The sequence below is a fragment of the Pan paniscus genome, chromosome 11 (genome assembly GCF_029289425.2).
Source record: "Pan paniscus chromosome 11, NHGRI_mPanPan1-v2.0_pri, whole genome shotgun sequence".
NCBI lineage: Eukaryota > Metazoa > Chordata > Mammalia > Primates > Hominidae > Pan > Pan paniscus.
The window spans coordinates 82,163,802-82,189,788 of NC_073260.2; the positions used below are offsets into that span (position 1 = coordinate 82,163,802).

Genomic DNA, 25,987 nt, shown 5'->3' on the forward strand with positions numbered 1-25,987 from the left:
TATCTTCAACTCCTTTTACTGATTATTATGCAAATTTGGGAAATCAGGATACTACTTGTTCTATTGTTCTGTTGTGAAGGTGGGGAACGGATCATATATCTGGCTATGATTTTGACCATAATGACAAAGTGGCAATCCATATTGTCACTTTGTCAACATCAAATACTTCAGCAGAAAGGGTTTTCCTGGCCACCCTGTGTAAAACCGCACCTCTCCCTAAACTTCTTTTTTGTACCTTTTCCCTCCACTGGGATGTAAGTGCAGTGGAGGCTGGGATTGTCAGCCTTCTTCATGGTGTATCGTTTGTACCTACAACAGCATCTTGTTTTTAGTGGGACTCAGGAAATACATGCTGAATAAATGAATCTGATATCTCAGGATCTAAATTTGATTCAATTCATCTGATTGGCTAAGCAGATATCTCTTTTTTTTTTTTTTTTTTTTTTTTTGTGGCAGGGTCTCACTCTATCACCCAGGCTGAAGTGCAGTGGTGTGATCTCGGCTCACTGCAACCTCCGCCTCCCAGGTTCAAGCGACTCTCCAGCCTCAGCCTCCCGAGTTGCTGGGACAACCAGCACCCACCAGCATGCCCAACTAATTTTTGTATTTTTGGTAGAGATGGGGTTTCGCCATGTTGGCCAGGCTGGTCTTGAACTCCTGACCTCAAGTGATCTGCCTGGCTCGGCCTCCCAAAGTGCTGGGATTACAGGCATGAATCACTGCACCCAGCCAGATATCTCTGTCATTTTAATCTTCCTTTCCTAAAAGCAGGCCTTGGCCAAAACAAGAAGGACCTTTCCATAGACTAGGAGACACACACACACACACACACACACACACACACACACACACACACACATTTATATATGTGTGCATACACAGAGAAGGAGAAAACTGTTTAACTGAGCATCTGTGTATGTAATCCCTGAAGAAGAGAAAATCAAGCTAAGGAAGGTCATTTTCCCATTATCAACCGAAATACGAGCCATACCCAGGGTGGCGCTTATATTTTCTCGAAATTCATTCTTGCAAAGTCTCATGAGGAAACTAGACTTCCCCACTGCAGCGTCCCCAGCAAGTACAATCTTGTAAGCCTTCTGTGAGCTAAAAGATTTAGCGTTGTCATCTACCAGGTCTGTCTGGGGGGAAAAGCCACAGTGAATGATAACGGTATTGCCAGTTTTCATCCTAATAAGTAACACTGCACAGAAAATAAGCAGTGTTCATGAATAGGAGTGTCTCGGAGACCACCTACCTGGGGCGAGAGTGCTGAGATGGGCTTTCTTGATGAACTAACAATGCTGCCTTCACTAACAGACCCTTGGGGCTTCCAGTCTAAGACGGAAGCCACATCTTCTAAACCAAATGTCTCTTCATCCCTTATGTCAGGAACCTATTTTTTAAAAAATGTCAGCAGTTAAATTAAAAAATGTCAGCAGTTAAAATACAAAGTCTAAAATGTATACATTATGGATTAAAAAGAAGAAAACTATGCAGCTAAATCAACAGTCAATGCTATTAATATTAGGGAATAGAGTGACACTGAATGGCAATCTATGAGAATTTCTCCCTAACTCTGTGGAGGAAAAAGCATTTTACTAACTATGCTTTACATCTATGACCTTTAAAACAGATTTCCATGACAGATAGAAGGCAAATAAGGTGACAGATTTCAATCACGTAGAAGGCCTAGGAGAGCAGTGGTTTCTGGGGCTTACATCTGTGTCTGAAGCATCACCTCCAAAGCTCTCCTGCACCCCGTGTGACCTCTGAAATCCCCTCTGGTGCTTGTATTCCACTTCTGAGTCATACTCATTGGGATCTCTCAAGGTAGACAAGCCGCTGTCGAAGCAGCTTTCAGGCAGGCTGTCAACTTCACAATTTGTCCTCTGCAGAGGATCACAGAGGGCCAGGGAGTCACAGTCCTCATCCACATAGGAAGAGCGGGATGACCTGGTAATAAAGAGGAAGACCAATTTACCTGAGGGCTGGAAATGCTCAAGAACATACAGGCAATAGACCACATGCCATTAGATGGAATCAAGTAGGCCAACTGTGGCTAAGAGCCGCAGTGTTATTTCATGATTAGGCATTAGGGGAAATAAAATGCTTAAAGCACCATCAGTTCATTCTATGCAGCAATCAGTTAAGATAAAGAACCTTACATCAAACACTTAACAAACAAAGCCATTAAAAAAATCATGTTCTTTATTTCCTGATACAAAAAGAATTAGAGTACCTAAGACATAAACACAATCGCAAGTTGTATTCATAAAAATGTATGCAGAATATATGAGCTTTTTTACTCTAAGGTGGTCAGACCATATTCTGAACATTGTGTCCATTTCTGGATAACATCTCTACTTAAAAGGGCTGCTGAGAGCCCAAACAGAAAAGGCAACCACAATGTCAGACTCAAGACCCTCAGAGCTGAAAAATAAGATTCAGTGTACTCAACTTAACTCTTAATGGTTTCTCTCTTCAAATACTTGAAGAGCTGATACATGAAGAAGACCACATCCTCTCAGGTTGCACAAGACAAAATAAGATAAGCTTTTCTGGGTGTCATATTTCTAATCAACATGGCAAAAAATGATAGGCAATTAGAAACATCTGATAAAAATAAGCAATTAGAAACATGACTGGAATGTATGATTTGACACGTAAGTTTTCTGCCACTAAATGTTGACACACCGTCTGGAAACACCCCTCTGGGAGATGTTTCATAGGGAGGGAGGTGCCTCAGATAAAGGCTGGAACTCCTGACTTCTATAGATCTTACCATTAGTGAAACTCTGAAGATTTTATAAGTGAGGGAGAAATTCACATCAAATAAGAGAATCGTAAGAAACTGTAAACATTCCTGTTTACTTTAGCTTTTCCATTTGATTTCCATAAGAATCTAAGTTTACCAATTATGGTTATGACTTATTTACCAGCCACTACACCCTGGGCACCATCCTACCAATTTGCTTACACGAATCATTGGAAAGGGAGAATGGGCACGATACATAGGTCTTCAGATACGAGAAACAAGAAGTGGATATGCTTAGATGAGAGAAGGTAAGCTTAATATAATTAAGTATGAGCCATGTAAATCTGAGAAGTCAAAAGTATTTTTATGCCATTAGCAAATGTTTAAAATTAATTAAAAAGATGATGTAACTAACTTTCTCTCTCTCAATACTGCTCAATTACAAAGTCTTTATTCTGAGCCAAGAATTTTATATCATAACTCAATCTATATAGCTAGCTACGTGTGTGCATGTGTGCGTGTGTGTGTTAATATACTGTTAATAACAATAACAATAAAATATATTGTTAATATATTTTAATATTAATTTATTTATTGTTAATATATACTATTAATAACAATAACAATGAAAATATATTGCCAATATATTATTGCATTATTTATAAAACTCTCCTTCTGAAACTGATTTTAGGTCCATCTATAAAGCATATAAGAAAACCATTCTAATTATAATATACTACAAACTACTTCAGTTCCATGTCTTCATTACTGGTTATGATTTATTTTAAGCCTACTTGTATTTTGACAAGGAGCAAAGAAAACATGAAGTTCTGAATTAAAAATTCACCTGAATAAACATCTAGACTCTAAATTGAAAATATAGGCACACTCAGCATTATGCAATATACTCATGTAACAAATCTGTGCATGTACCCCCTGAATCTTAAATAAAAGTTGAAAATTTTTAAAAGTAAAAATAAAAACATAGGTACAGGTCAAACTTTCTCAAACTCAATTGAACTGCATATCCTTTTCAAAGTCAACCATCTTGCCAACACTCAATAATTTCATTATAATTAACTATGTAAAAGTACAAAACAAATTAAATCTTTGTTAGAGTTCTTGCAAAGAACAAAGCCAAAATAAATTTTAAAGTTAAAACCAAATAAAGCTATAAAACCAATACATCTGATGTACAACATGCTTTTATTACATTTTTATATTAGCATCAAAAAGAAAATAAAATGTTATCTTCTTACGTCAAAATAATCACCCCCCCACACACACCCAGAAGGGGCATGGTGTTGAGGCTACGGTGGCCTCTCATTACAGCTCAAGGAGGTAGGCACATGAGTGCTACGTCACTCAAACATGCTGGGGACGTGATGACTTTGTCCCCTGGAATCTTTCGTTGATGAGCTCTACTCCAGTTCTTATGAGGCTTTCATGGTGTCTAATCTTTCCAAAATGAATCATGGTGAAATTTCTGAAATACTTTTCAGTTGTATACCTTTCCCCCCAATTTGCTTAGAATCAGTTTTAAATATTAGTCAAAAATGACATCACACCTACACATTTTTAAAAATCGATTATTTCTCAATAACAGAATAGTCAGCCATCTATAAATCAAGCCATTAAATTTTTTTGTTGAGCTAATCAGTGAACAGTAGAAACCACTTAAACCTGATAGAATTTTCTTAGAAATGATCACCAATAAGCCTTCGTAACAGGTCTTCCTAAATGGCAACCTGACTATTTCTAACACCAGGATGTTAAGTACATTATTCTTTTTACCAAAAGTACCCAAATGAAAAGGGGATGAACGTGAATCTGAAAGTCACAAAGAAATAGAGAGTCGGAAACTTTTTGTTTATGCTTTCACTTCTAATTTCAAATTTTTGACATATTACAAAATTAACTAGCAACACTGGACATATGTGTATAAACATACACATACACTCATGTAATCTCTAAGTGATTACTAGGTCTCAAGTAATAAAAGGCCTAATATTTCAGTTCATTTGATTAAACACAAGGCTAAATTCTAACTTTTGGCAAGCCTCTGTGACTCCTTCAATACAGTAGCTATTTTACAAGGATCTACTAGCGATATTTATATTTGCTTTGAGAGTTTCCCTTTTCTGCAACATAGCTCATATAATATTATGCTGAGCTATTAAATATTTACAGATCATGCCAATAGTTTCAACATTATATACCAGAAACACTGCAGCATCATATACTATAATTCTGCTGGTTTCCCTGAAACATCTCTTATTGAGTCTGCTTCTAAGAAACAAGACATGATTAGAGATGAGGTAATGATGAGCATATATAAAACTAACTCATAACATCTTCAGGAAATAACTTTGCCCTCTCTGAAACACTTTTAATTTTTACACGATTCATGTTTCAGAACTTTTAACATCATAGAAAATATAAATTAGTGACCAAAGTATATTCTATTATTTTAATCCACCTCCAAGGAAATTTACTTTCCTTTTAACTGTGATTCTGAACTTGAACAGAAAGTTAGGACGAGTTAACATACCTGTCATAGCCTAGAGGTTGAGGGGAATGACCAAGGAATTTGGGACTGCTTCTAGAAATTGTATTCCCTGGTGAGATATTATTTATATGCTGTAATATAGAAGTAATCATTGGTTAGTTCATGTAATTTTCATGTAAACATTTTATATATACGTAGGTACACACAAACCCATTTTTTAAAACTGTAGCACACTACTCAAACTTCTAATGTAACTAAAAGTTTGTTACACTACCTGAGCAAATGTGAGCAAAAAATCAAGGGAAACATTGCAACGAAGATGACTGCCATAGTACGCTCTCCTCCTCATCCTATCTTACGTCCAAACCCTACTGCATATTCCATAAAGGAGTACTATGGTTCCCCACTTTGCCAGGATCCTGCAACTCAACTTCCTTGAATGTGTCTCTTCTTGAACCATAATTTGGCTTAGTGACTGACTCCTCCATATCCCAATACGACCCTGGAATCTTACACATGAAGCTGACTTCCAAAAGTGGGATAAGAGGTCTTATGACAAATGCAGTCTGGGAGAGGTCCTTAAAGTTCCAAATGAGCTAAGCTGATTTCTGTAGGAGGGTTTGAAATCCAAGGCTCCCATTCTGAGCATCTCACTGGCATAAAGAATACTCACAAGTCTAAACTCTTTCAGGCCAAAGATCCCATCTTACACACCTATCTCTAGATTCCTAGAACATCTATAAAAAGAGTTGGTTAACATTGAGACACTTATTTCTTCAGAGGAATAGCATATTTTTTAATTTGGAAAAATGCTGCCTCGTTTTATTTTATGGAAAGATCTTCTCATTATTATAAGGACTTACTTGCTCTCCTTTAAGAAATTACATTATTTTCATCAACACCAAAATACTCCACCACTAGAAAGAATGAAATACATGGTAAAACTATGTGGCATACCAAAGATCTGTTGAACTTGCTATAACTGTTTTCAAGGGCACTTCTAAGGCCATCATTACTGTCATGTAGCTTCCGGTTAGCTGTTCTGCAGGGTAAAGAAACAAGCAGAAAGAGAGACAAGGAAAGTATCATTGGGGGTCACTGTCATCACTTTCTTTTCTAGCTTTAACATTCAGAATGTGGAATAGCTTATCATCTTCTGCAACTTTCCACCACTTCCCTTCAAACCTCAAAAACTGAGATAATTCATTACTTAAAGTACAAGAACTAAATCGATTACTCCTCTCTCTTTAAAGGTCTCAGGGCCTTGCAGGAATCAACTGTCTATGCTGTGGAACTCACTCTTCCTTAAGGTAGCCCCGCTGATTGAACAGATTTCATGCAGGTCTTTCAAAGCTCCCTAAATGCCTGAACCTGGCCAGCCAGTTCCCACATTTCAGAGGTCAGGGATGAACGCAGTGTGTTATATCAGGCTTCATGCTCCTGGCAGCTCCTGCATTCTATGCACAGCCTGGCACTGTTCCACCAGGTACCGTCGTGTAGCAGGTAAACACTTGGGTGATGATCTCAGTCAGGTCTGGGTTCAAATCCTAACTCTTATTTCCATATGACTTAACAGAAGTCATTCAAGCTGTCAGAGCTTCAGCGCTCTCTTGTACAGCAAAGCTATGATTCCACAGCTCCTACACCACAGAGTGGCTAACCTTCCCCAGCTTAAGGCTGGTTCACCCTTCGCATCTTAGCTCAATCCTCACTTCCTCCAGAACACTTCCTTGACCTTCTTTGATAGGCCAAAGCTCCCCTTAGGGGACATGTACCTTTCTTTTGCTGCATCTCTCTTGTTTGGCCTTTTATATTTATTTCTATGATTATTGATCCATTTCTGTCTTCTTCCCCTAAACTAGCCCCATAAGGGGAAAGAGATTTTTCACCCACTTCCCACTCTATCCTTTGCTCCTGGCATACCTGGCCTGTAAGAGGTGCTGACAAATCTGTTGAATGAATGAATAAAATAACTTGAAGGATTACTGAAATACATGAACTCTACAACTGCCACAGGTGAGACTTAATAAGCATTCAAAAATGGTGAAAAAAAAAAAGGTCAAACCTGACCTGACTTCATTGAGGGGAACTGAAATCAGAAGACAATGCAGCATGGGTGGAAAAGAAAGGGGAAGGAGAGGGGTAGGTTTTGTGGGGAAGACCCTCAGAGGATGGAACTGCTATAACCTAGTCACAAAGCTGACAGAGTGGGTATATTTCTACTTGGGGAGAGGGAAGAAAACCTAAGAAAAATATACTTCTAAGTAAACAAAACAAACTGAGAAAGAATTGTGGAGGCAGAACCCTGTGGCCCCACTAACAAGAGAAGCCTCAAAAACTCGTGGTACGGGCCGGGCGCGGTGGCTCATGCCTGTAATCCCAGCACTTTGGGAGGCCGAGGCGGGCGGATCACGAAGTCAGGAGATCGAGACCATCCTGGCTAACAAGGTAAAACGTCGTCTCTACTAAAAAAATACAAAAATTAGCTGGGCCTGGTGGCGGGTGCCTGTAGTCCCAGCTACTCGGGAGGCTGAGGCAGAAGAATGGCATGAACCCAGGAGGCGGAGCTTGCAGTGAGCCGAGATTGCACCACTGCACTTCAGCCTGGGCGACAAAGCAAGACTCCGTCTCAAAACAAAAAACAAAAAACAAAAACAAACAAACAAAAAAACTCATGGTACAGAACTCGGAGAAAGCTGAGTGCTCAGGGCCATTTTTCTTTATAGAGGCATAATAAAGACACACTGGACATATCCCCTGACTTCTCAAGATGTTTAGAGATTTATACTCTATTCCCACATCTGAATAATTTATTTAGGATTATAAGCATCAGAAAGCTAAGAGGAGATGCCAAGTGCACACCCTGAGAAGAAACACCCACTGACCTGCAAACCCAGTGTTCAGAACATGGCAACTCACGTTCTATGTGTTATGTCTTTTATTAACAAAAAAATAAGTGAAATGTAAATGTAATGAGCATTTGATCTGAGGACTTACTGGAGTATTTCAATTTGCCTCTCAAGACTATTTCGATCTTCTGTGTATTCTCGGATTATTTCCAGATCCCTGTAAAATTGTATTTTATGTTTGAGTGAGAATTAGGTGTCAAGTCCTGCCTCACGTATACCTACCCTCCCAGACCCTTTCCCGCCTTTTTCAAAGACGAGTGTCCTTGGCCACAGTTTTCTACCTTTCCCGTGCTCCTGCTCTGGGCCTCTGTGGCCTCAGCAGCCTCCTCTCCTTCTGCAACTCCACAAACACACTCACATCCTGTGCTTTCTCCTGTGAGTCTCTGCCCCGCCTCCGACATCACAAGCCTAGAGCTTCTCCTCCTCAGCCCATCTCAGCACCCACCAGCTCTTCCATCCCCATGCTCACTGACCCAGCTCTGTTCTCCATGAGGGCTGAACCTCCTGAGTCCCTTCTAAGGGCGTCTCAGAAACTGTGCCTTCAATCCTCTGAACCTTCCCTGCTCATCTAAAGCCTTATATAATCCCAACTCCATCTATTTTCTACTTTCCTGTGATTCCTTCCTCTTTCCATCTCACACTACTCCTGCTCTCCCTCCTCTCCTTACCTAAACCACAGAGATCCCCAAAGAACCAGGCTTGCTAAGCTCGTGAGACACTCATTCTGTGGCAATCCCTCTGTTGCTTTATGATGGAAGCTCTGGCTTCTTCCCCAAACTGCTCAGAACACTGGCCCTCTCCTCCAGCCCCTATCCCCCTGAGCATACAAACCTCATCACTAGCTTCCCAAAATGCCCAGGCTATCAAGTTTGGTTCACAATAACCTGTCCATCTGCTACCCTGGATGATAAAAGTACACATTTCCTAATTGTCTATAGGAATTTAAGTTCCTTAAACCAAAATTCGGGGGCCTTCTATGATAACCTTAAACTAGCTTTTAAACTTTTTAATTTTTTTTTAAACTTTTGCTTTTCTATTCAAAATGTCTCTTTCTGCCCTGTGGTCTGACCACCTTTCCCCAAGCTGTATCCTTCCCTATGTTCTGGTCCCTGCTTTGGTTACTGCCTTACCTGGAACATCTCTGAGACTCTCTTTTCCCATCTGTAAAATGGACACAATGAAGGTCCCTGTCTCACCAGATGTTCTGTGGACTGGATCAGTTAATGCTTGTGAAGGAACAGGACAGTGCCTGGCAGGCAGCAGTGCCACCAGCTCTGAGTTGCTGATGTTGCCATCCTGGCTGCCTCTCTCCCCTTTCCCAGCACAGAGCTATCTTTCTACCTAGACTCACCTCCAGCATCACCTCTTCAATACAGTTCTTCACCTCTTCTGAACTAAAACAAAACCTTTTCTGTGATCACACAGCAATTAACCCAAACCATGACTACGTTAGTGGCACTACTTCTGATATTTTTTAGCTCTTCTGTTGTTAAACCCTATAATCTTTTTGCTTTTTTTCCCAACTAAATTTGAAGTTCTCATCATATATATATACACACATATATATACATATATATATATGTATATATATATATGATGTGGGCTCTGTGTTTTGAGATTTTATATATATATATATTCTCCACTCATAACTCCTTATCTAGTTCAGAGACTTGTATGTAGTAAATGATAATATTTCACTGTTTTCTCTTGTAAGACCTTAATTCTGATTAAAGTTTGCAAACAAACCCAAAAAAAGATATTTTTCCCAAGTGTACATGTCCTAGGGGATACACATATATACACATATCTATGCATTTTATATTTACCATCCATATAAAAATATACATGTCTATGTTCCTTATATATAAATACGTGTCTGTGAATGTATGTATGTGTATTAGGTTTTATGGTATTAACACCATACTGCAAAACTAACACACACGAAAATAGACTTGCCTACTTTTCCCTTTCTTATGTTTTATGGCCAGGATTCCTGACTTCAAAACACTTTAATAAGTACTAACCCTTGACACTGTGGTATATTCTTTTAGCTCCCAGTTAATTCAAACATTTATTAAGCCCTGCACTAGCCAAAACAGATAATAATTATTCTATTTGCTTAAAAAAATTAAAAACATAAAAAACACTAGGAAACCTGATACTGAAAATAAAATCATTAGAAAGTAAAGAAGATATTAGCAAAGTTACTAACTCTTCATTATTCCATAGCTGAGCTTCTTTTGCCTGGGTGATCATCTCAATATTCTACTCAAACTAACAAATAAAATGCAAAGTTCATACCTTTCAGTATTCAGACTCTGATCAGCATAATCACTTTTCAAAGCATCTAACTCACTCTGAAGAAAGGCTATGTTTGTCTGTGCTTCTAAAAGGTCTTTCTTAACTTTCTGGTTTTCCTGGATAAAAGGAAAAGTGGGGGTCATTAGATTCAGATTTTCCTCTGCCTGGGAGAAATGAAGTAAAGTGTCGTGTCACCCTCCCACACCACTCTCACCCTTCCACAACTCTTCAAAATCTCAGTGTTCAAACAACTATTTGTCAATTCAAGGTAATTTGAAATCAATATAAATTAATAAAGTGTCAAAAATCAAAACCCTCAAAGTCATTCTTCATTTTTTTATGCTTGATATTTGACACCAAACTACAACAGTCAAGGGTTTATCATGATGTATTTCAACACATTATTGGCAAATTAACTGACACCAACCATTCGAATGCTTGCTTTATTTAATGAGCGCTTTAAAATTATTGATAAACATTTTGTGGAATCAACAGTACCTATTACCAGGTACACTGGCTACTTTTTACAAATAAATTCTATCACTTATTATTTTAAGTTTTACACTTAAAAATAAACCAGTGTGATTTGAAAATTTCTGTATTTTCTTAAAATAATATTGGAGACATTCGTTCAAGATGGTGGATGGAGCACATGAATTTGTCTTTTTCCCCTTCCAAAACCTCACTAAAATGAAATGCCAAAGGAAATGAACCAATAACAGTTAAAAGAATGGAAGAGCAGCCCAGAGCATTCAAGTGACTTAAATGCACTTCTAGAAAGTGGAAATTGATGGAAATGTGTTGCCAAAGGGAACAGAGTGGGGAAATGGAAGATTAGAGGAAGTGTGTTCAAGGTTTTGACACAGAATCCAGAAGGAGACAAGTGACCGGGCCGAACCCCAGAAAGACAGAACCAGATATGGGGTTGGAAAGAGAGATTAAAACTGTATAGTAAGCCACCCTTCCCACCAAGCCCATTCCCTATCTTACCCTAGCAAGTAATAGCAGAGAGCCAGAGTGGATTCTGAAGACAAGGCAGAGATTATCTTTTTAAAACTAAGTGGCTCCTGTAAAAAAAGCTAAGGCTTCTCTCTGAATATCCCTGCCCCACTCACACTGGTAACTGGGGTCCCCTGCCAGCTTCACACACAGAGCTCCTAGGAAGACACTCTCTCGGGAGAAAGGCCTTCAGGTGAGCATATCTGTTCACACCGTCCCACAGGATCCTACACCAGCTACCTTAAGTGACCAAGCTAGTCCTTCATTTTAAAATATGAACAGATCACCAACAACTGCCAGGTAGTTGAAGAAAAATGGTACCTAGAAATAATTAAATTAATAAATCCCAGAGGAGTCCCAAAAAAGCCTATTTATCTAAACAAACTTAATAAATTGTGAGGGGGAATGTAGACATTCTCAAATATTCAAAAACAGAAAATTTCTCTCTCACATGTTCTTTCTGAAGAAGTTTCTTGAGGATGTGCTATGCCGAAATGAGGATGAAACCCTCTCCTCCCAAAAAATTGTAATATGCAAAATGCTGCAATTCAGTGAAAGGCCTAGTGAAAAGAAATTGCAGAACATATGGGTAGCAAGTTTAAAAAACAATCAGTCCAATAAGAACTGAAATTTTGCCAGGTGCGGTGGCTCACGCCTATAATCCCAGCACTTTGGGAGGCCAAAGCGGGTGATCACGAGGTCAAGAGATTGAGACCATCCTGGCCAACATGGTGAAACCCTGTCTCTATTAAAATTCAAAAATTTAGCGGGGCGTGGTGGTGTGCATCTATAGTTCCAGCTACTTGGGAGGCTGAGGCAGGAGAATCACTTGAACCCAGGAGATGGAGGTTGCAGTGAGCCAAGATCGTGCCACTGTAGTCCAGCCTGGTGACAGAGCAAGACTCCATCTCAAAAAAAAAAAAAAAAAAACTGAAATTTTATAGACTCCAAAATTAATATTTTCAAGGAGAAAAACTAAACAAATTTCACGCATTGGAAAGACTAAATAAGTCTTAAGGTATCAGTGATACCATGAAAATGGTAACGCTTTTTGCAAGAAGAAACCAAAAAATCAACCAGAAAATCCAAGAAAAACAAATAACTCTACAAGAATGTCATTATCCAAATACAAAGCCTACTAAGATGTGGAAAAATCTGGAACTAGGAATTCATTTGACCATGAAGCTGGGAACCTTCTAAGTGGATCAGAGATAATAAATGGAGAGAAAGAAATGCAAGCCTCACTCATTTCTTAGCTCTGCAGTGAAAATATTTAGAATCGTAAGAAAGAAAATGCTCTTTATCTGCTTTCAAATTTGAGAGTTAATCTAAAACCAAACTAAATAAAACTCATAACAGAAGATATGTAAATGTTACCAATTTTGTTAGTACTAAAAGTAGATGTGGCTGGCGTAAGATGGAAAAGCGACAGAAAAAAAAAAACTTGGAGGAAGGGGCAAGGCACTAATATCCTCATCACTAAGCCAGGAATACAGACCAGAGCTGATGTTGGAAGAACACAGGGTTAACTGTGTTATATAAAATGTAAGCACTATGTCTTTACTACTTTGTATGAAAAATAAGTAAAAGCTTTCACAATAAGTGGCATATTATTGAGGGAAAAGCCTGCATAAATAATATCTTTGATCAAAGTTATTTTAAGGACTTTTTCTAACTACAGTATTAACTTCTCTTTAAGCTGCTCTTCCTGGAACACTGAAATAAGAGCATGAGGATGTGGTCTAACAGGAAGTGCATTTCTGTAAGTGAAAAGGTAATTCTTACCATTGATAAATCATAAATTTGTTTTTTCAAGGCAGCCACATCTTCCTTTTGACTTACGCGTTTTGATTGTTCTTCGAGCTGAAAGACCAAATAAAAGTTGTGTGCTTACAAACTCACTTTGAATTGCTTTGGTTAAGTTTAGGACTATCCTTGAATATACATATGAGAATTCTAGAAGTCACCAATTTTCAACATTATGCAACTTTATAAATCATTAAACTACATAAAATCCAAAAGGATTTGAAATTTTGTTCTAAATAATTTAAACATTTGAAAAAGGGGTTTTGTTGTGAAATGAACTTTTTTGGAAAGAGCTGAAAAGCCTTTTTTGGAAATCATTCAACTATTAAGCAATCCAGTTCTTGCTTTTTTCAGTTATGCTACATTAGAATCTGGATCTTTTTATTCTCCTTTGTATTATCTGCATTTAACACTTTCCATTCTGTATTACAATTATTTAGAAATGTCTTACCTTCCCTGCTACAGAGCAAGATTTTTTAAGAGCAGAATTAGTGTCAGATTCACCTATGTTTTCCTCATGGTGAGTTCAAGAAATGCTTATTAAATAACTAAAATCAATAAAATCTGAGTATAACAGGAAGCTAGAGACACAAACACACCTGATTATATATACCTACATTTAAGCTTTGCTTGATGATTAACTCATTTCTACATGAGCTTTGCTTGCTGGTTGACTCATTTCTATTGCAATTACAAACTCGTTACAAGTACCAGACTAAATTGGTTCCACACATTTATAACCTGGAGAACAACAACAACAACAACAAAATGCCTTTCCTACCAACAGCTTGCATCCTCTGGGAATGGTGGGGATCTGTTGGTATTCATTATTGGAATGTTTCTGCACTGATCAAAATGGATCCCACATTTCACCAAGTCTAAGTGCTTTGATTCTGGACCTTCTTCACCTTGCCAGATGCTATAAAGGGATAGTGTTTACATAACAACGTCATGACTGCCACGAGGCTGACTCTGACTGAGAAAAGCCATTGATTTAAACACGCATTTTGACTTCAGGGAAGAAAAACCATCGGGGAAAAATGAGTTTCTCAGAAACAAGGACACAGTTAGTGGAAATTGTAACAAATTTGTAAACTATAGCCCTTAATGTACTCTCAAATAAACATCTTGCTGTTTTGCCTAACAACCACATCAGGCATGCAGGAAGTCTGGTATAAGTGAGAAAGCACAAACTGTGTAGTAAGATGGCTTCATCAGTTATTAGCTGTGTGACTCTGAACAAGTTAGTTAACCTCCCTGGAACTCAGTCCTCATCTCTAAAAGTAGGATATTTATACCTTCCTCAGAGAAAGTTTAAGAATTTGATTTTTTAAATCATGAAAAAGAGCTTAGTGAACTGCAAAGTCAATAAAATATCAGTCATTATGGTTAGGAAAGACAGTTTATTAATAATTGCATTTTACATATCAGAAACTAAAAATCAGAAAGATGATGTGAACTATTCCAGGTGCTTCAGGGAAAAATGGGTACAGTTTTGACAAGGATTCAGGTCTCCTGACACATGGCCTTTCTTACTGTTCGGACCACTTGGGCCTCATCAGTCGCTGCATCTCTTCTTGTAGACATTCCTTTAAAGATTTGGGAAGCCACAGAAATAAGTCAGGGCAGTGACTCAGTGAATTTGTGGCTCTAGCATAAACAGAAGATTGTTCTATTCAATTCTGTAATATAAGCATAGTATGCATGGTCTAATAACTTTTGAAAATTAGATATAAGGTTCAAATTGATATTCATTTTCTAAGGAGGCTACTGGGGAGAATTCTTAATCATCCCAGAGGTTTAAATTGCAATAGTGTATAAAATACAAAATATAGCTAATTGCCACTTAATCTCATCACCACTTTCAGAGATGATTTTTTATTTTTTTTTAAGATAGTGACATAATCATGGCTCACTGCAGCCTTCCTTCTCCCAGCTTCAAGTGATCCTTCCACCCCAGCCTCCTGAGTCACTGGGACTACAGGCATGTGCTACCACATGCAGTTAATTTTTAAAATTTATTTATTTATTTATTTTTGCAGTGGTGGGATCTCAACTATGTCACCCAGGCTGGTCTTGACCTCCTGAGCACAAGCAATCCTCCTGCCTCAGCTTTCCAAAGTATTAGGATTACAGACATGAGCCACCATGCCCAGCAAGGATGATCCTTTTTTAATTATCCATTTTCATTTTAGCTAACACATCCCCATTAGTTATGGGAAAAATAAAAACAGATCCAAGAAATGTGTCTAGTACAGTGCCGGAGCCAGCCTGTACCAGCAGGTGAGAATCTGCTTTAAGCATCTCTTCTCAACCTTAAATTCAGTAATATCAACTTGGTAGCATGAAATCAGTAATGACAGGAGTATTTATACCACGGAAATCAACAAATGATACACATCCTTCCCCTCCCCTCCACCCACTATAGAGCCACCTGTTAAACAACTGCCAGAGTATTACTGAGTAAAACAGAACCTGCTCATTAGAAACCAAATAGAGGAAAAGCCAAAAACCAACCACATTAAACAAACAAACAAACAAACAAACTAATCACATCTTTGCTCACACTTCAACAAGTTCTGCTCTTCTTCAAAAACTAGTGACTCTTGGTGATCAGGGTACCCTAGATCTGAAATTTTCTACTTAGAAGAGCAATATTCATTTCATTTAATAAATATTCCCTGAATACTTACCATGCACTTTGCAATAAGCTAGGGGTAGGGACACAGGGATATTTGACATGACCAAGAAAAATAGTCATGAAGCATGCAGTCTACCAGACACAAGGGACTTGAGAGTACTAAGCTGGTGAAGACCAAGGAAAGCAAACTGAAGTTTTATGGACAATGGTTGAACGGATCAGAAAATAATTATTAAATCTATGCAAAAGACAGGTGGCCCCTGGAAATAGAAGAGGAACTCAGGGGCCCTTAAAAGGTCTTTCAGGCTGGGCACAGTGGCTCACGCCTGTAATCCCAACACTTTGGGAGGCTGAAGTGGGTGGATCACCTGAGGTCAGGAGTTTGAGACCAGCCTGGCCGACATGGTGAAACCCGCCTCTACTAAAAACACAAAAATTAGCTGGGCATGGTGGTGCATGCCTATAATCCCAGCTACTCAGGAGGCTGAGACAGGGGAATCATTTGAATCCAGGAGGCGGAGGTTGCAGTGAGCCAAGATCTTGCCACTGCACTCCAGCCTGGGTGACAGAGCAAGACTCAGTCTCAAAACAAATCTGAAATCTGATCTATCTGCCACTTCAATAGGATTCCGAATGTTTTTGGTTGTTAATGGCTTAGATACCCTGAGATGCTGAGGCTGTTCCTACAAGTCCAGCTGCCACATGCCTACCTTTCTTAACTTTTTAATGGTCACCTGCAGATCTCCTACTTCAGTTTCATACTGACGTCTGAGGTCACTGAGGGCTTCCTCAGCTTTGCGTTTTTCCTAAAAGAAAAAAAAAATATGTTGTTCATTTAAATAAGTTCACCCTCTTAACCTTCAAAACCCCACAGGTGAGAAACATTTTGTGTCAAATTAAGGCTGACTTCAGTTCTCCTACACAGGGAAGGTGAGAAAGGATATCAGAAGGAAACCAATTGACTTCAGATGTACCACAATTTTGGAACTGAAACCTACAAAACTGAAAGAGCAGGATCCCACAACCTACATACACACCTCACCCGGGAGTGACACCTCTAAGACTATTACTCACATTGTGATAGAGACCATAGCACATCAATCAATTAAGTAATTATTGCTATAATTAGTTAAAAGACATGGCACAGTGACCGGAATCCTATCATGTCATCAGGACTCAAGAAGGCATCCTGGGTGCACCCTTTTCCCTAGAGATGATGTCTTATCTAAATCCCAATTACATCACTGCAAATTTCTATGCAAAGTGCCTCCCTGTGGCCTGGTACTTCTCGGGGGTGTCCCTTCAAGTTCTTCTGGAGCAGAGAATGGCAATAAGGCACCCCAGGTCAGGGGATTGCCATTCAGAAGCTCCCACTGGCTGAAACATCTCTAAATTTACTTTTCTTTTAATAAATGATACAATTTTATATTTTACCTTCAGTATTCAAATAGTTTTATGTTGATAGCCAGTAAAATTCAGTGTACAAATATTCGCTGATCACCTACCAATGGTTCTAAGGGACTGGGGACATGGGGACAGAGAGGGGGACAATAAAACTGATGTTCTCAGGCATTCTAGCAGAGAAGACAGAAAAAGGCAATTTCAGGAAATAATACAAAAAAAGAAAAAACAGGGAGATGTGACAGGAAGTCAGTCTGCTAGAGAGTAAGGTAGGGCCTCTCTGCAGCATGCTCCCACATCTGAATACCTGCCAGAGGTAGCGTGTCTTACTGCCCACTCATTGGCTGTGGAGCTGGGCAAGTTGCTAAACTTATCCATGCCTCCATTTTCTTTTTAACTACTGTGAGGATTAAATTAATTAATCCATATAAATTAAATAATCCATGTGAAATGCTTGGCAGAAAAGCAACATCTTCCCTTAAGGTAACGTTTTTAAAAGGGGCTATCTTGACTTCATCCAGCTTTACAGGTGAGGCAACAATTTCTGCCTGCCTCACATGTGGATGAAGACACAGAGGCCTCACAATGAGGTGCTAATGAGGCAGCCTTCCTGGCCTCAAAATGGACTTGACTGCAAGTCCCTTCATTAGATCCACAGCCACAAAACCAAACATAAACATTTTAGGGTTTAGAAATACTTTATCCAGGCCAGGCATGGTGGCTCATGACTGTAATCCCAACACTCTGGGAGGCCGAGGCGGGTGGATCACGAGGTCAGGAGATTGAGACCATCCTGGCTAACATGGTGAAACCCCGTCTCTACTAAAAAAAAAAAAAAAGAAAGAAAGAAATTAGCCGGGTGTGGTGGCGGGCGCCTGTTGTCCCAGCTACTCGGGAGGCTGAGGCAGGAGAATGGCGTGAACCCGGGAGGCGGAGCCTGCAGTGAGCCGAGATTGCGCCACAGCACTCCAGCCTGGGCGACAGAGCGAGACTCTGTCTCAAAAAAAAAAAAAGAAGTACTTTACCCAGAGTTCAATAAAGGAAATGATCACTAGCCTATTTCATTCCCAACCTGCGACAGGTAGATGCTGAGAGATCAGATAAGAGATTGTTACAGTAATGCCGGTGAGAAATGGTAGTGGTTCAGATCAACTCTTCACAAACTTCCAGTAAACTGGAATGGAGGGAACACGTCCCAACTCATTCTATGAGACCAGAATTTGCCTGACGCCAAAATAAGACAAAAGCATTAAAAGTACAAACCAATATCTCTTCCACATATGAATGCAAAAATATTAAGTAAAATTTAGCAAACTGAATTCAACAATCTATAGAAAGGATAATACATCATAACTAATTAGGGCCTAGCTCAAGTGCAAGTTTGTTTTAATATTCAAAAATCAATCAATGTAATTTGCCACATTAACATTCTAAAAAAGAAAAAAACATGATCATGAGACAGAAAAAGTATTTGAGAAAATCCAACATCCATTCCTGACTAAAACAACAGCAAAAACAATAATACTCAGCAAACTAGGAACAGAAGGGACTCTACTGCATTTATAAAGGCATCTGTGAACACTACACTACTAACATCACATTCAATGTTCTCATCTCCTTTATTCTTCTTACCAGTGCAATAAGGCAAGAAAAATAAAAAGCTTCATTCAAATTGGAAAGAAAAATAAAATGTTTGTATTAATATATTTCATAATCATCATCCTAGAAAATCTGACAAAATCTACCAACAAAAAGGCACTGCATATAAACAATGTAAGCAATGCTACAGAATACGAGACCAATCTCAAAAATCAAATGTATTTCTATACATTCACAATGAACAATCAGAAATTGAAATTTTTAGAAATACTATTTACAGTATCATCAAACTATGACATACTGAGTATATCTAAGATGTACAAGATCTGTACAGTGAATAACACAAAACATTGCTGAAAGAAGACATAGAGAGAGAAATCATATTTTCAATACTGTTAAGATGTCAATTCTCTCCAAATTGATCTATAGACGCAATGAAGTTCAGTCAAACTCCCTGCAGACTTTTAGTTTTTGTTTGCTTTTTTTTTTAAAAAGAAATTGAACGGCTGATTCTTTGAAAACTAAAGCAATTAAAATAGGCAAAACAACTTTTAAAAAAGCACAAAGTTGAAGAAGAACTAATACTAGTTGATTTCAAGACTTATTATAAACCAATAGGTATGAAGACATACTATAAACCAATAGGTATCAAGACTTATAAACCAATAGGTATCAAGACATTATAAACCAATAGGTATCAAGACAATGTAATATTAGCATAACAATAGACAAATCAATCAATGGAACAGAACAGAGAGCCCAGAAATAAACCTACACAAATAGAATAAACTGATTTTGGATAAAGTGCAGAGGCAATTCAGTGGAAAATGGTTAGTCTTGTTTAATAAAGGTGTGGGAACAATTGGATATCTACATGAAAAAAAAATATGAACATTGATCCATATCTTGGCACCAAATACAAAATGGATCCTAAATGTAACCTAAAACAATAAAGCTTATAGAAGAAAACACAGGGGAAAACACAGGGAAAATCTTGAGTTAAAGATTTTTAAAGATCACATGAAAAGTATGGTCCATGAAAAAAAGTATGGTCCATAAAAAATTAAAAATTTATACTCTTACTGTTAGGAGAATGAAAAGACAGGTCATGGTGTGGGTGAAAATATTTATAGATCAGGTATCTGATAAAAGACTTGCATTCAGAATATAAAAGAGCTCTTAAAACATAGTAATTTTTTTAAAAAAACTGTATTTGTAATGAGCCAAAGATTTTTAATAAGATACTTCAGCAAAAAATATATATATATACACATGGCAGATAAACCCACGAAAAGATCCTCCACACAACTAGTCATTAGAGAGATGCAAGTTAAAACCACAGTGAGATTCCTCTACACACCAATTAGAATGCTGAAAGAATGGGACTCTCATACACTGCTGATTGAATCATACAACTGTACAACCACTCTGGAAATCAGGTTTGCAGTATCTTACAAACATACACATTCATCTACATAGATGATCAACCCATTCCACTCCAGTAATTTACTCAAGAGGAATAAAAGTATATGCCTCTATAAAGACTTGTACATGCATATTCATAGCACCTTGATTTGCAATAGCCAAAAACTGGAAATAACTCAAATGTCCTTCTACAGATGAATGGCTAAACACTGTGGTACCCCTATGTAATAGAATACTACTTGGCAATGAAAAAGAACAAACTATTAATTACACAGATAAGTCTCAAAACAATTATGTTGAGTGGAAAACGCCAGACAAGAAATAGTATATACTGCATGATTCCACTTCTATACAGTTCTGAAAACTTCAAACTAATCTACAGCGACAGAAAATAGAACAATGATTATCTGGCAAAAAGGGGCAAAGAAAGGAGGAAGGAAGGCTTGTTATGCCTTCAAGGGGCATGAAGAAACTTCAAGGGTGGAGAGTTATGCCCACGATCTTGCCTGTGGGAATGGTTTCATGGTGCATACATATGTCCAAACTTCACATATACTGTACTTTATATGCAGTTTATTGCATGCCAATTATACTTTCATAAAGCTGTTACAGTTAAAAAAAAAAAACTAACTGAAGTAATGCAATATATGCTATATATGCCATAGGAGTCAAGGACAGGAAGAGGTGAATGTGGTTACAGGAGCAGGGCAGGGCATCAAGAAGAAAGTGAGGTTTCCTCTGAGCTTTGCAGAATTTGGGAAGGAGGAAAGGAGTGAGGAGATAATCATCAAGGCAAAGAAAACAGCTGGAGCCAAAGCAGGGTCAGGCACAGTGAGGCCACTGGGCCAGGGCTGGGGGCGAAGAACCCAGGGGAGCCGAGGGGAGCCGTGTGGAATGGAAGGAAATGAGGGAAAAATCTTAGACTGGCCTGGGCACATTATTCCAGAGAAGCTGTGTTTAGAAAGGTGTGAGGCGGACACTAGGATGGACAGGCAAACAAGTTTCCTCACAGTGCCAAAGCTGCTCAGCTGGCAGTGACATCCTGGACTGGCGTGCTGAGGTGTGGAGACCACATGTATGTGGTGACTGATAGGCCACATGTGTCATTGCTGTGGAATAGAGAAATGATGCTGTGGATGCATGGGTTTGCCACCACCGGACTGAAGCCAAGGAAACTAAAGAAGATGCTGTAATTAACAAAATGTGAAGTTCTAAAAGGTGAGGGCCATGGTAATATCCCCATTACCAGCAACAAATTTGGGAGGCATTTATCTGGAAGAAGCAATGAGATATGATAACAGAATAACACATGTGCTTGATAAGTGTTTGATGAATGAATGTGTGCACAGATTAAACAGAGCAGATGGAGAGAAAAAAAGGCAGAAAAATGATTTCACTATTTCCTTTTTACCAAAAGGAAAGTGCTAGCTGAAGAAGGGGTTATCCACTGCTCTGAAGCTGGACCATGAACCTTGAACCATTTATGTGGTTGAAAATGACATCCAGCTTCTTATTAAACTTTTTATAAGAAGATAGGACAACAAAGACACCCCAGGGCATATATGTGGTAAAGCCATTTAAGGTGAAGAATCTAAAAGGAATCAAGAATACACAGAGCCACAGGAAAGAGCAGGACAGTAACAACCAGAGTGCAGCCACTACATTGCAGGCACTGTGCCAGGCACTTTATACAGATCATCATGTTTAACCCCTGTGAAGGCAGGTAGGTTGCATTATCCCATTTTAGAGATGGAACAACAAAGGATCAGAGGTTGGGTTATTTTCCCAGTGCCACCTAGATATGATCTGGGCCAGGATGCAAACCAAGGTCTCCTAGATGCCAACGTTCAGGCCACTTGTACATTATTTTGCTGCCACTCAGTGTTAACAGGGCAAATTAATAAACAAAAGTGGAAGTTTTAACCTAGCATTGTCTATTTTCTGTTTTCAATAAACATTAATCACCCAAAAATATTTTATAAAAAAATTATTTCTTCAATGGAAATCACTGAAGGTAACATATCACTTTGACCTTTAAATGGTTCCTATAACGCTGAATAAAGGCAAACAATCAGCCCTTCATATCCACAAGTTCTGCATCTGCGAATTCAACCACTAAAGACCGAAAATATTTTAAGCAGTAAAAGTGATGCAGATAAAAATACAGTGTAACAGCTCTTTACAAAGCATTTACATTGTGTTAAATATTAGGTATTATAAGTAATCCAGAGATGATTTAAAGTATACTAGAGAATATGCATAGGTTGTATGTAAATATACACCATTTGCATAAAAACTTGAGCATGCAGATTTTGGTATGCGGGGTTGCAGGGGAGTCCTGGAACCAATCCCCTTGGGTACCAAGTGATGACTGTATTCCATTATAAAACACCAAAGTTTGAAGACAGAATTTTAATTTCACTCTAATCTAGATTTAAAGTGGGCAGCAGGTGTGGGCAGACACAGGTATGGAAAGTCAAGCCACCTTCTCTATGAAGGCTGCCTCTGCCTTCTCCCAAGGCCTCATCTCTGATGTTACCCCTTCAAAGAGGCCTCTTACCCCCAACCTAAGCAGCCTCCTCTCCCAGTCACTATCGCACATGTTATTTCTTTACTGCACTTGTCACTATCAGAACTTATTTGCTTTGCTTATTTGATTATTATTTCTACTTCTTCTTACCCCATCCCCAAAAACCACCACCAGTAAAAATTCCTTTGCTGGGAGACTCTGCAGAAACCTGGACTTGCTGTACCCCTGCATGACACCCAGAAGAGTGCCTGGGCCCTCTCCATAGAAAGCACCTCATAAAGATCTGCTGAATGAATGGCCAACCCAGAAACTCACGTCTTTCCGTGTCTTATGTTCTGCAGCCTGAATCCTCTGATCCATTTCCTCTTCCAACTCACTCAGCTGCATAGCTGCCTTGTCCTGGGCTCTGAAATTCAAAAGGATGCACATCTTTTCATTATACTCTTGAACTTGAAACATGAAGAGAAACTTCAGATTCATCTACATTAAGCCCTATATATTACAGATGAAGAGAAACACCCCATTCAAAATGATTCCCCAATCCTTCTACATAATAAAATGAGATTGGCAATTCGACCATTTTGGTGTAAAATGATTTTAAAACTAGATACAGTTATGCATTCCTTAACAACTAGTATACATTCTGAGAAATGTGTCTTTAGGAGATTTTTGTCATTGTGTAAGCATCATAAAGAGTATTTACACCAACCCAGCTGGTAAAGCCTACTTCACACCTAGGCTATATGGAATAGCGTATTGCTCCTAGGCTGGAAACCTGAACAGCATGGGACTGTACTGAATACTGGAAGTAACTGTAACACAATGGTATTTGTGTATCTAAACACAGAATAGATACAGTAAAAGCATGGGATTATATTCTTATGGGACCACTGTCATTTAGGTAATCCTTTATTGACCAAAACATTGTGATGTGGTACCTGACTATATTAAATAAATGAATAAATTGGATAAAATGATATTAAACTAGATTGTGGCAAACAGTAAAGATATCTAGGTGCTGGGAGGCTCTCAATAAATTCTGAATTTTTTTTTGCTCTCATGACTGAGTTACAACCCTGGATTAAAAAAAGAACTGTGTGGCAAAGTGATGGTTAGATATAATTTTGAAATTTCACTATATAAAACTCACAATGTTATATGTTAAAGTGAGAAGGGAAAAAAAGATCTCAATCATTATTTCTTATTTGTCCCCTAAAGTTCTAGAATGTAGATAAGGTTACCTTTTAGAAAAATTCTGTTTCTGTTAGGAGTGCAATTATAAATCACATCTCTATGGAGACAGAGCACATTGATTTGCATCTAAACCATGAGCTTTAGAGGTGATTCATTCGGACAAATGACATGCTATTAATAAATGATAGGGCTTAAATATAAGATTTTCTGTCTTCTAGTTTGATGGGTCTCTGCTACAGCAACTTACCTGCTTTTGACTTATTTACTCCCTCACAACACAATTTATTCATGCATTGGTTCAACTTCCACATAAAACTCCAAGGAAGTATTATGGGAGGAAAAAGACCCCAAAGTAAAATTTTCAGTAACATTATTATCTTCTGTTCCTATTTACTTCTTCCTCATCTTATAGCCTGTCCAAGGTTATGTTAACCAAGCTTGGGAAGTCAGTTCATTTCTGCTTATAAATACCTGCTATTTGAAGTCTAGAAATTGTGTATCTCCATAGCAATGTCTGGTGGTTTTTTGGTCAACTCTGGGACTGTAAATGCCTAAGGCACATATCCTTTCTCCCTCTGTTATGATCATTTCCCACCTACTTCTTCTAGCTATCCAATCCCAAGCATCTGGGACTGCTCCGTAATGGACTCTCTCTGCCCTTTTCACTTCTGAGCAACATTTTTCTTCTTTTGCAAATCAGGGTGATGCATAATCACAGAGTGCTTGCCCCAGCAATTTGTAATTTCTGGTGAAATGTCTGCCCACTGTGACCTAGTCCAGGGCTCCCACCAGGACACTGGGAACCCCTTCTTCAGGTGCAGTGCAGAGCAAAATGGCCAAAACCCTCCCCCAATTAAAAATAGCAGTGAGGATGGATGGCTAAGCATGCAAGGAATGGTTTACAAGTAGCCATTTAAACACTTCCTGAGGTCTTTGGTAGCTAAGAAAGGAGGCTTTAGGAGACTTCAGCTCAGCATAGAGGCTGGCTCTGGATCCCTCCAGCGGCACAGAAGGGAGTGGATGGGGACACCAACACAGCTCAAATTAATATGATGTACTCACTCCACCATGAAAAAGCAGCCTAGCTGGTAATGAGAACATCAAGCATGCCAGTCTGTTTTTTTCCCTCGTAGGTTTACATGGTATTATCTTTAGATGGGGGGCATGTGTATGCATGTGTACCCACATATCTCTGTGTGGGTCTGTGTATGTGTACCTATGTGTGTACCTATGAGTTTGTCTGTTTTAATACATATTGGATGCTCTGAAGAATCAATGTGTGTGTCTGCCTGTCACATCTCAAAGGAGACCAACTCTGGGACTCTGATCCACACTCCAGAATGCTCTACAGACTTTGGAGTTCTGAGGACCACCCTTCATCCTCCTGGAAGGCCCCTAGAAGGCTAATTTGAGAGAAAAATGGTCAGTCAAGTACTAAAAATGTTCATAAGAAATCCCTTGTGAATAGATCAACCTTGGCTTGACTCCAGGACTATAAGAAAGGTCCTATTTCATACCAAGAATTTAAAATATTTTCTTTTCTACATTGTAATGAACCAAAGGTTCAACTAGATAGTTTCAGCATCATGAGGATGGGAAGGATAAAGAGACAGCAGAATTGAAGACAAGTCACCCGCCCCTATGCAGACAGGGCAGCCTCCTATTAAAAGGGCTGCATCTATAAGCTCCAGGCAGAAACCAGCAGGGTGCACAGCGTCTTGGGAGCTCCTGGTGGAGCACACGACAGCAAGGAGCATCCGTGGGGCACAACACACAAGAACTGTGACAAGCACAATGCCCTCTCTTTCCCAATACATGCTAAAGGAATGCAGTTTTTCCAGGGGACAAAGAGGCTGACGTTTGGACTGCAACACATATAAATTGTTTTTTTTGCATGACATAGCTGTTAACACCAATA

General features: G+C 38.8%; 1 protein-coding gene across 3 annotated transcripts in view; it reads right to left on the bottom strand.

Moving 5' to 3' along the window:
• The window catches only part of RASEF (RAS and EF-hand domain containing), a 77,297-nt gene that overhangs the window by 19,564 nt on the left and 31,746 nt on the right, over window positions 1-25,987 (bottom strand). For 2 of the 3 annotated variants that reach the window (XM_055091937.1, XM_003810301.6), the window contains 10 exons: window positions 23,191-23,281; window positions 16,631-16,726; window positions 13,259-13,336; window positions 10,475-10,590; window positions 8,262-8,330; window positions 6,222-6,306; window positions 5,307-5,395; window positions 1,719-1,953; window positions 1,256-1,393; window positions 992-1,139 (listed from right to left, as the gene is read on the bottom strand). In XM_055091937.1, the coding sequence (XP_054947912.1) occupies window positions 992-1,139; window positions 1,256-1,393; window positions 1,719-1,953; window positions 5,307-5,395; window positions 6,222-6,306; window positions 8,262-8,330; window positions 10,475-10,590; window positions 13,259-13,336; window positions 16,631-16,726; window positions 23,191-23,281 (1,145 nt within the window). The remainder of the gene's footprint in view (window positions 1-991; window positions 1,140-1,255; window positions 1,394-1,718; window positions 1,954-5,306; window positions 5,396-6,221; window positions 6,307-8,261; window positions 8,331-10,474; window positions 10,591-13,258; window positions 13,337-16,630; window positions 16,727-23,190; window positions 23,282-25,987) is intronic. The other variant, XM_055091936.1, reaches the window with a different exon arrangement.